Source organism: Sesamum indicum, linkage group LG9 (genome assembly GCF_000512975.1).
Source record: "Sesamum indicum cultivar Zhongzhi No. 13 linkage group LG9, S_indicum_v1.0, whole genome shotgun sequence".
Lineage (NCBI taxonomy): Eukaryota > Viridiplantae > Streptophyta > Magnoliopsida > Lamiales > Pedaliaceae > Sesamum > Sesamum indicum.
Genome location: NC_026153.1, coordinates 4,271,736 through 4,283,689, shown reverse-complemented (window position 1 = coordinate 4,283,689; position 11,954 = coordinate 4,271,736). Strand labels below are relative to the sequence as shown.

Sequence of the window (11,954 nt, the reverse complement as noted above, 5' to 3'; positions counted from 1 at the left end):
GATATTAAGGAATAATTACATTTACACCTCTTGATTTATGGCTTATTTATATAGATAACCCTTATTTTTCTGTAATTACACAAACCACCCATAACAGCTAAAAATAGGGATAGTTTGTGTTGTGATGTTAAGATTTTTGGAGGGTGTATGTGTAATATTTCAAAAGGGTGATTTGTGTAAATGATAATGTTTTTTTGTAGTTGTATGAGTAATTTCTCAAAAGACATGAATGATTCATGTAAATAAACTGTTGGGCAAAGAGTGTGGATTTTATATAAATGCTTTTTATTACACTACCCTTCCCTATTACTATAGGAATGTACAAATTCCCTCGACTTAATATCAAAATTACATAAACTTCCCAGGTTGATTTTGTACCCGTTATCAATTGTCCCATTCGTTAGTAAAACTACCAGTTGTTGCGGATGTCAACCAAATAAATTGTATAATCGACATATTTTGTCCTTAGGGTAGGAGATTTCATAATATTTGCTTCGAAAAAATCATTAAGGGTGAAGTTGTAATTTTGTGAATGAAAAGTGGTGTTATTTTTAACAAGCCTAGTTTAAATATATTTGTTTGTAATAACTTCAAGAACTCAACTTTGTGCAATTTTAATTCGAATATTGCATTTTTGTAGATACTCATGTTACTATTTATCTACTTCATTTTGTATTTTAATGGTAATTTAATACATATATTTATTGGTACAAACTTTAAAATAAAAAATTTATACATTATAAAATAAATATTCCTCAAAGTAAGAACAGAAGCATACTTACTTGTCAGCATCAAACTTGTCAACTTAAAAGCTGATGCTGCTCTAAGCATCACATATGGCCCCTGGTAACATAATCTAACAATACCCTATGTCTTTAGCTACTAAATCTTGACAACCTTAACAGTCAGCAAAAAACATCCATATAAACTTACATTCCATCCCATCCCATCCCATCCCAATATCTGTTCAGATAATCAAACCATTTGAATAACCTAATAGCCCTTGAAAATGTGCAAAAGTGATCAAAATGTTAAGCAAATCAATAAATGACATGGCATTGGTTTGTTTAATTCAATAAATACTAAGTTGCTGAGGCATAGCATCCTTAAAATATGCTAACATCCACTACAACTATTTTGTTCTGCAAATAGGAAGAAAATGGAGATGGGGTATTTTTTTGTTTTTTTGTTATTTTGACTGAGTTATTTATTTGATTGGGATAATTATGCCGACCCCATTTCATGTTTAGTATAATTATATGTAAATCTCATGTGGTTTAAAAATGATTTGTAGTAGCTGTTATGTTTGTTTTCGTCCAAGGAATAGATCAATCCCTTAGTTAAAATTTACGAAATTTGTTGATACAAGGAAAAAAGATTGATGAAAATTTATATTTACTCCGGATTGACTTATTACTAAGTTATTGTATATCTTCACACACTGATACACATAAGGAGGTACGTCTTCAGTTTTATAAGGGTAGTTTAATCATATTAAGATTTGTTAGACCTATTATAAAATTTATAAGTCAATCGAATCGAAGACAAATATAAATTTTTCACAAACTTTTTTTACTAATGTCATCAAATTTTGTGAATTTTATTAATAGATGGAATTATTTGTTCAACTCAAAAAAATGTAAGGGGATTATTTTGATAGATTTCGGAGGAGATTATTTATAATTCCATTGTAAATGGCAAAAACTTGTATGCATTCCATTAATGGGGTGTGGTGTAATTAACCATTTACGCACAAGTGTGGGTGTTTATAAAGATCATACCCCCACTCAAAGAGGGGGCTCTCTTTGGGGGGCTTGGGGTTTTTCTTTTCTTGTTATGTTTGGTGTTTGAGAGTTTATAAATTGTTCTTACGAGCTACAACTTTGCACTCATAGATTTACGATCTCAGTTTCTGAGGTAAAGGGTGGTCTCATGTGTGTTTGACATTCAGCTTTTTGATATTTATGGAGCAAACTGTTGAGAGGTCTCCGAATGGACAGAGGGGTTTCAGAGTTCAAGCTCCGCTGGTGAGTCCAACATGACTTTTGAAATTTTCTGCTGTTAAATTCTTGAATTCATTTGTTTCTGAAGATGCCCGGATCAAATTCTTGGTGAATGTGCTGTTTTTCCGCAAATTCTTGGTGGTTTGAAGAGCATCTGTTGTGTGTCTTTCTATTTGAATTTTGCAGTTGTTGTGGGTTCTCTTTTCGTGGATTTGAAGATATCTAGCTGAAATTGTGTATCAAGGTGATATTTTAAATAATTCTTGGACTTGAGCCCTAATTGAATTTTGTCTCTGCAACATTCGTATATGGTCTATTTCTTCAGAAAGGGCTTCTTTATTGATAATCTTTTGTTCTGTTATATGCCTGTGATTTTCTTGGAAGTTTCATGGTTTGGAACTGATATAAACATTAACTTGACAAGCTAAAACTTTATGTCCCTGTGTAGGACAGGGAGAGAGGTTAGAAGTAGTGTTGGGTTCCATATAACTGGGAAGTGGGGGAATGTAGACCGAGAGTTAGACGACGCATCCCATTGTTTGAAGGGCAAACTTATCATTAAATTTAGAAGAGCTTCAATGGATGAATTACATTGATCTGTCAATGGTTATTGCTTCAGGCAATTATGGTACTGTAATCTAGATATATTACTGGTGTACCTGATCTCTTTGTGCGTGTGTAGTTATGTCTGTTGGTGTTCGTTAAGGTTCACATTCTACTTTGATGCCCCTCATGTCAAAACTCTTTGGATATTCCTACCATTATCTATGTTCTTATTCCATTGTTAGTGTTGTCTGGCTTGTACTTTATTTTTATTCTTTCAGTTAGAATGAGGAGTTATCTAAATGAATTTTCTTTTATATACCCCAAGAGCCTCCTCGATTCTAAAATTGGATATGATAAACTATTTTCCCATATTGTTGGGTGAAGTAGTTTCAGTCCCTGGTACTGTTATATCATGAGAAGGAGAGAGAGAGAATAGGAAGAAGCTCTATAAGAGTTGGTTGGTATGATAACCATGTTACATTTTTGAGTAACTCATTTGTGGGTACAAACTGCCTGAGCACACACTCAGATTGTCCCTTCTGAAATTCATTGAATCATCGGAGCAGTCAGGCTCTCATTAGTACTCTTCCTTCAGAACATCTTTGAATGCTCTTGACGAATGAACATGATGTATTGTTCAGCATCATCTTTGGAAGGGATTATTGTTTTAGTGATTAAACAGGCATTATGCTTGGCCAAAATTTATGAGGGAATGGATGAGCTGCATACGAGCATGAGAAGCATATCCAATCTTCAAATGGTTACGGTCTTAAAGCTGAAGATAATTAGTCGGGTTATAATAAAATAAAATAATATGTTCAAGGAAGATGTTTCTGTCTTTCTACTCATCTCCTGGCATTTGGAGTAAGCTCAGCTTCCTCTACGCGTTTACTCTTCCGGGCCCACTCATCCCTAATAGTGCGTATCCGCAAGAAGCTTCTAAACATGCACGATACAAGTTAAAGAATGATTTGAGGAGGCAATATTGTTGCGTTCTTATTTAAGTGGTGAATGGTATAACTCTTCTTATTCAAGTGTATATAGAGGAGTTTGTGATGTCCCTGAAGGGTCAGGCGCATATATTGTCATGTTGGACATAGGCATATCATGGTGAACAGATAACTGGTATAATGTAGATGAAAATGTTCAAAAGCAAATTGATTAACCATCAAAGTTGCTATTACCTTTCCGTATTTCTGTGCTACAAAGATTACTGTTATCACCACTTCCCATTTATCATATATACTTACTGTGACAAGTAAACGATTGCAGGTTGATTCTGTATCGTGCTACTGCAAGGTCGATTCAGGATTGAAGACGGTTGCTGGGGCAAGAAAGTTTGTACCAGGATCTAAAATTTGTATCCAGCCTGATATTAATCCTCATGCGCACAAAGCAAAGAGTTCCCGTAGAGAGAGGTCCAGGGTGCAACCACCACTTCTACCCGGACTTCCTGATGATCTTGCAATTGCTTGTCTAATACGAGTCCCTCGTGTTGAACACAATAAGCTACGCTTAGTTTGCAAGAGATGGTTCAAGCTCCTTGCTGGAAATTTCTTTTACTCCCTCAGGAAGAATCTTGGTATGGCAGAAGAATGGGTATATGTAATCAAAAGAGATCGTGACGGGAGGATTTCATGGCATGCTTTCGACCCTACCTACCAATTATGGCAGCCTCTTCCACCTGTTCCAGGGGAGTACAGCTCGGCTCTCGGATTTGGTTGTGCTGTCCTTAGTGGCTGTCATCTATACTTATTTGGAGGAAAAGACCCTCTAAAGGGGTCTATGAGACGAGTGATCTTTTACAGTGCTCGGACGAACAAATGGCACAGGGCACCAGACATGCTTCGTAGAAGGCACTTTCCTGGTTCATGTATCATGAACAACTGTCTTTATGTAGCTGGTGGAGAATGTGAAGGGCTCCAGAGAACTTTGAGCTCTGCTGAAGTTTACGATCCCAACAGAAACAGGTGGAGTTTTATTGCCGATATGACCACAGCTATGGTTCCATTTATTGGAGTAGTTTATGATGGCAAGTGGTTTGTAAAAGGACTTGGAGCCCACAGAGAGGTTCTGTGTGAAGCCTATACTCCAGAAACTAATGCATGGAATCCAATGAATGACACGCTGGTTTCTGGTTGGCGCAACCCGAGTATCTCTATGAATGGAAAGCTTTATGCTTTAGACTGCCGTGATGGGTGTAAGCTAAGAGTATACGATGAAGGAACAAAGTCTTGGAAGAGGTTCATCGATAGCAAGCTCCATCTTGGCAATTCTCGTGCTCTCGAGGCTGCTGCTCTCGTTCCTCTTAATGGAAAGCTTTGCATAATCCGTAACAATATGAGTATCAGTATGGTTGATGTCTCGAACCCTGATAAACAAATCGAGAGCAACCCTCACATTTGGGAAAATATTGCCAATAAAGGCCATTTCAAGACTCTCTTCACGAATTTATGGTCAAGTATCGCTGGAAGAAGTGGACTGAAGAGCCACATAGTGCATTGTCAGGTTCTCCAAGCATAAAATAGGCTTCCCGACTTTATTCTCTATTCTCTCCATCTACAGTAAAATGTGTTGACGCTGATTACCAATGTTCGTTTTCTGCTCTTTTTGACTCAAGTGCTTGCATCTACATTGTTACTCTGCATACCTACAATTTGTTCGAGCGCTGAACATGAATATGGCTGCAGAGCAGTAAGATTTATGCAGGGGCATTTTCTTTACCAGTGGAATCGAGAAACAACAATCTTTTCAAGCTCTGGTCTCCAAATAGAGTACTTTTTTCAGAGACAAACCTTTGAGGTGAGATTGTATACATACATTAATGAAACAGATAGCAGATAGCTTTTGAACTTCTGCACATTTTTGTTATCTATCTTAGTAGTTGTCTTATGGTCAGTAGCTTGTGCCATTGAAATCTCACTTTGTGAATAGATCGCTCCAGTAAATTGCTAAAACATTAGATCATATTTTTTCACAGATCAACTAGTCTTTAATTTCTTGCTGCACCGGCTTGCACACCTTTGTCAGATCATGGTCAGATTGTAGAGTGTCCATATAGAAATAATCACAAACCATGTTAATGTGATACCTTGGACACATGTACTTGTTTGTCGCTCGCCATGCAATACAATCTCAGGTGCCGTAAATTCTAATGTTATGCATGGAACCTCTTGCTAGTCTTGGCATGTCTTTATTTAGTATGACAAAGAAAATGATCAGGGGCTTTAGGATTGGCATAGTCTTGGTGAGGTGTGAGGCTTCAATAGTAGTATGGAGCCTGACTCAGTGTTACGCCTTGCCCTTGAGTAAATTTCTAAGCTTATATATAATGCCTTACGACCTAGTTACATATGGTCGAAGGTTGGTCATCTATCATACTTGTACCATAATTCTATCCTAGTAAGTTAAAGTCGAGAGCTGCAGACATGAGATCGACTCATCTTAACCACATAGAATTCTGTGTGCAACCACTTGCTGCATTTTCCATCACAAGAATAATAACAATACTACATACTAGTAATAGTAACTGTATTTGGACAATTCTTTGCTTCTTTCCGGCCATGCATGCTTTAGGTTCCCTAGACCATTCTATCCCTGGAACGCCTGAGCGACTCTTCACGCTCAAATTTCAGCTGCTTCCTGAAATTCTTGATGAAATCATCGGCTCTTTTGTTCACATCCTCCACAAGGAACTGCTTCCGCGCTGCTCTTTTTCTGGTATCTGTTTTTCTCTGAGACTGATCATTGATCTTCTTGGGTCCACTGCTTGAGCAATCTTCTTGATGATGATCCATCAGTGCTGTGCCTCTGCACTTTCTTTAGCTAGATTTGGGGGTGGAGATACATATACACACACACACACACACACACAATGAGGGAGAGGAGTTATCATGGCTTCAGAAGGTTGATCTGAATGCTTGAGCACGTTTTCGCGTGGAGGAAAGTGGATGCTGATGAGTAAAAGGCATTTCTGATATGTGTAGGCCAGAAAAAGCCTAACTGAATTGCTTGGTTTCTTTTCTTAAATGAATGGTCTTTGCGGACTGAATTTTCTATTTCAAATTTTATTGTATTTTCTATTTTATTTTACGAAAAACGTAATTTGTACAAACTTTCTATGAGATTTTAGCTTAAAGTAGGGGTGTTCAACAAAACCGTCAGACCACTCAAACTGCAGAGTTATTAGCGAGCTAAGAGTAAATTGGATTGGTCTTAGACTAAAAAAAATACATTTTAACAATCTAATTCGATTTTGTAGTTAGTAGATGACGATGTAATCATCATTATTACTATTATTATTACAACAAGAAGAATATATTACAATTCTTTATAAATGTTTTATAATATACAAATTTTTTAAATCTTGTACTAATGATAGTTAGAAAACCATAATAATTTTTTAAATATATGTGCAGTGGAATATTAATTGATATCAAATTCTTTTTCATTTAAAATCTTATACTCAAACAAACCCTCTTTTTTAGATCAAAATCTTTTCATCCAAATCAAACTTAATATTCTTTATGAATGATCACTTTTTCTTAAAACTTTATTCAAAAATAATATTAGCCTCGCCTTAATATGCTGCATCATAATTGTTACTAACTCCATTTGCACCCTCAATTCACGTGCTTGATTTTTTAAATTTTAAATTATAAATATTTGCTATGAAATAATTTTTTTTAATTATCTAACTTTTTATTAATTTACAATAAGTGAAATAAAGAATAAAATAATTAAAAACAAAAAATAGAAAAAATAAAATCTTCGATAAAAGAAGTGAGATAAGGATAAGGTACGACAAAATTAAACAAATAAAAAAAATAGTGTGAAAAGGAAAAGAATAAGAGAGAGATTTAAAAAAAAAAGCCCCAAGAGGCCGTTGAGACTTTATAAATTTAACACAAGTTCAAAATATTCAATCTCGAGAAAAAAAGTACGAATTTAGGTAAGGCCTGTGTAAATATAGGAACATTTTGGGGGATCTTTTTGTAAATTTACAAATATTAGGGGTCAAATTCACAAAATCTAGGGTTATGGTCAGGAGTTAAGGCACTGACAGCGTTCTTGTCTGCAGAAGTTGGGCAGTGATTCAAAATCTTGATAATCAAGAACATGTTCACTGGTGAGATGGATTATTTTTCACATGGCACAATGGGAAAACAAGTTTGAGATTATAGACATCAGAAGTTGGTGAAAATCAAGATATTGCAATACAATAGGATCTGATGTAGGAACATCAACACCCCCTCTCATAGTTTTGATACAACGGCTCCATTACAGCATAATCACAGTGGTGCAAGTTAAAACCAGATCCCCAATGCTATCACGGTATGAGCATCAACGAACCTAGGCTTCACTTTACATGAGTAGCTTGACAGCATCTGTGATGCGGCTTGGATCTGCAGAGAAAACCAAAGCATAGATTCAAGTGAAGATCAGATACTATATATCATAATGCATTTCTTACATGAAATTCCTGAACCCCAGAATGATCATCAAAGTGTTGTTGCCACAACAAGACCCAACATCTATACCTAGCGAAAAATGGGCCGCTTCGTAGCTCCATTCTTAGATGAAAATCCTGGATCCTAGAATGAACACATGATTCTATCCTAGCTACTCTATATCGAAAATACGTAAATAGCAAGAATGCTAAAACATAGCAAAATCAACATTCAACTTTCTCTTATGTCAACCATCAGACACACAAAATCCCATAACTATGGCCAATTTCAACATTTCAACATTCAATACCAGTCAAGAAACCAAGATTACCAATACATTGAGAAATCGAAATTCTACATGTTTTGCAGATGAAACTGCATTTTTGAAGAAGCAATAAATGAAGTTATGGTTGATGTCAATTGGGATCCGTAGCGTCTTAATGATCTTGACATCGCATACTAGTCAACAAGCCAAGATTTCTATTATCTCTCTTCAAAATCTATGATCAATGATTAAGTCTTAATACCAAACTAATCTACAATCTACAAGGAAACCGCAATTGCAAAGCAATCAACATCTCAAGAACACAACAAATCTAGTCATACATACACAGATCATACTACAACTGCTAAAAAGACTCAATTCACGGCAATAATTGCATAAAGCAACCGAATTTTACCTCAAATTAACGCTTCAAGAAATGAAAAGGGCTCTCGAAGTCCTTTAGCCTTGCAACTATGAACATCCTGAAAATCTTTAGCAGGCAGCTTCTCGGATAGAGCACCCACATGAAATTCAATCATATCGTTCTTCTCATCCACATCAATCCCCGTTACAGACACCCAAATGAACAATTTCTTGGCCTGAATCCCTGAAACGTCCGTCACTGTACCTTGTCCCAACTTCCCTTTAATGATCTTGTCATAGTAGACAAGCTGACCATCGAATCTGACATAACAAGGGTTTGAACTGAGTTCGATGGTGAAGGAATTGTCGGTGTTGGAGAGGGAATAAGATTTGATTTCTCGGGGAAGGAGACCCTTCGGAAGGTGGTACAGCGGGAGGAGGTCATGCACATCAGCCGTTGAAACAGAGACGTGGGCTGACGAGAGGAAGAACAGGGAGATCAGTGCTAGAGAGAGTTGTACCTTTGGAGGGGAAGCCATTGATGCGTAGCTTCGGAGGATTGTACAACTGGTCGGCAAATTACATTCTTTGTGCTTTATACAGTTATTTATTTGTTTTAGGTCCCTAACGTCCATTAGATATGATTTTTGGTCCTTAAAATTTATAAAAGTCTGCACATTTGATTAAACCGTCAAATTAGTTGTTAAAGCTAACGAGATCTGGCTCAATTGGTAAAGTTGAAAAATAAAAACGTATAATTTTAGAGTCATGGGGTTCGAACTCCACCAATATGTAGAATGTTATTATGTTTTAATATTAGTTGTTGATTATATATAATTATCTGATATTAATGATTAATATATGATAGTCATTGTTATTATTGGTTGTTCTTAGATATAAATATTTACTATTAACGATTGTAATTGATTTATTCAAACAATAAATAATTCATTTTTTTCATCAAATTTGGTACCAATTTATAATATTATTATGTTGTAGAAAAATCGCAAAATTTAATCTCATTTATTATGATTTTTTCATATTGCATCTCATAAGTTAAAATTTTTTTCATTTTCAATCAACACGTGACTTTTTCCTCAAATAATTAATAGAGAAGTCATAGGATTGTTAGTTCAAACACGTGTTGGACTAACAGCCCCGTAACTTCTTCATTTGTTATTTAGACGAAAAAATGATATATATATATATATATATATTAATAATAATTGAAAGTGACGATGTAGTCTGTAATCCGTTTGCTGAAAAAAATAATGTAATGGGGAAATTAACTTAGATTAATTAGGAATATATAACCACATAATACACAAATACAAGCATATGAACACAGTTGTAGCTTACAAAAGCGTTGATTGCCCTAAATACAACTTTTTTCTATTTCATTAGACATCCTAGACCTGCGTACACCATGTTTGGCCTTCAACTTTAATGAGGAAAAAACATTACACTATCCTCATCTTATAATATAAGTACATTGCAATTTCTCGAAACTTTTCTATTTTTTCTCCTCACCAAATTCAAAGTCCAAACAGAGCATTGTTATTCGTAATTAAGAAAATCGAAACGCAACAAAAAAATTTGAATTTTTTGTTACGCATCAGAGGTATTGTGCAAGATATGAACTGCATGCAACCATAGCTAGCGATAGCCATGAAACCATTTCGACCCCGAGCCGACTCTTGCTTTTTCCTCCGTCGCTCTTTGGATTAGCCGGTGGCATCTCAGTCGACGAATTTTCTTCAATTTAAAATATAATTATGGAAAATATAGAAAAAATAAGTATACTAACTAGACAAATAAAAAAGGAGTTGAATTATTTAATAATAATAATAATGCCGAATTTCTTACCAGCAGCAGGTGGGGCAGTAGCATTGCTTTTCTTGCCACTGTTTGCAAAATCCTCAAAAACCTTAGCATCTGGTGAATTTGGTGGCAGATGAAGGACAGCTGGGCCAAATTGTCAAACATGCATATTTGAGTTCATAAGCATATGTAGAAATGAAAAAAAAGTACAACAAAAGACTACAAGTGTACAAGTACTGCAATGCATAGAATTGGGCAAAAAAAAATATTTTTCTATTTTAGGGGGTGAAAAAGAGATTTATGCTTAAATAAGGGGCCAACAAGAAACATTTGAAAATATTATCAGTTTCCTATCCAATAATGGAATCATGCCACGTCAACATAATACTGCTCTCGGAATTCACGTGATATTCAATATGATTTGGTGCCAAAACAGTTGATGTAAGAAGAATCATATGTCGCCAGCAAGGGGAGGGAGGTGGGCACAAAATGTTGGTTGTTCCGCCATAACTATATAATTAATTACAACGACCTAAAATTACCACAATTACTCACTATGTCCCTCATTTTTTTAGAATTACAAAATCTCCCCTTTAAATATAAAACATGAAGATCCCAAAAAGTTTCCAAATATATAATAAAGTTCTGAAAATTCCAAAAGAATGAGGGTAAGTGAGTAATTGTAATAGCTTTAGAAAAATAATTTATCCAAAAATAAATTTTTAAAGTGGACCGACCACGGTTGCTCGGAACCATAAGATATCTAACAGACTTATCTAACACGCGCACGTTAAGTAATACTTGCCTGGACAGTCAGTGATGCTCTGGTTGACGGGGGCGTTACACTTACTGGGGAGACTGAGGGCGAGAGTGGCATTGATCTTGAAGCCGAGGCTGGGGTCATTTCTATCCTTAACCAACAAGCACAAGCACTCTTTGCTCTTCTGCAGCACCTCCTTGAAGCCGGTGCAGCAGTCCATTGGGGGGAATTTGGACTCCCCGCTCACATAGGGCAGGCAGGTTGCTAACCCTATCAGCTGATTTGTACACTTTTCTTTATCTTTCTCTACGTCGCATGATGTAAGCCCAAACAGCAGTACTAGAATGTATGAGATCGTAAGTCCCATGAACATATTCTTGGACAACATGTTCTTGCAAGAATGAGAGAGAGAGAGAGAGAGAGGGTTTGGAGGAGATCTATGGGCTATGGGTTATATGCTTTTGCAGTGACATAGATGAATGGGAGTGTGATAAATAAGTGAGAATGAGAGGTGGGGTGGGGGTGGGGGGGAGTTGGGGAAATAAATTCTATATAGGGTTTGTGGTTGCACTTGCAGCACCACTTAGCTAATTAAGGCCATCTCTCACGCAGTAAGTTTCTAGTTCCAATCAAATTCAGTTGAATTTAATTCATTCTACATATACGTTACTCTATTTGTTATGCGATTAATTATTTATTTTAAATTATATATCAGTATTCGTAATACATAACGTTTTCATATCAAA

The 11,954-nt window shown here is 35.8% G+C and overlaps 2 protein-coding genes and 1 long non-coding RNA gene across 3 annotated transcripts; 1 reads left to right on the top strand and 2 right to left on the bottom strand.

Annotated features, from left to right (window-relative positions):
- Positions 1,725-6,499, top strand: LOC105170575 (F-box/kelch-repeat protein At1g55270-like). Its single transcript, XM_011091397.2, has 2 exons — positions 1,725-2,027; positions 3,822-6,499. The coding sequence occupies exons 1-2, from the start codon at positions 1,965-1,967 to the stop codon at positions 5,070-5,072; spliced, it is 1,314 nt and encodes a 437-aa protein (XP_011089699.1). The 5' UTR covers positions 1,725-1,964; the 3' UTR covers positions 5,073-6,499.
- On the bottom strand, positions 7,671-9,220 carry LOC110012622. Its single transcript, XR_002287847.1, has 2 exons — positions 8,680-9,220; positions 7,671-7,954 (listed from the first exon to the last, which is right to left on the bottom strand). It is a non-coding gene; the product is annotated as an uncharacterized LOC110012622 (long non-coding RNA).
- LOC105170571 (protein YLS3) lies at positions 9,902-11,683 on the bottom strand. The gene is made up of 3 exons (XM_011091392.2): positions 11,254-11,683; positions 10,494-10,592; positions 9,902-10,382 (listed from the first exon to the last, which is right to left on the bottom strand). Exons 1-3 carry the CDS (start codon positions 11,594-11,596, stop codon positions 10,243-10,245), a joined length of 582 nt encoding a protein of 193 aa, XP_011089694.1. The 5' UTR covers positions 11,597-11,683; the 3' UTR covers positions 9,902-10,242.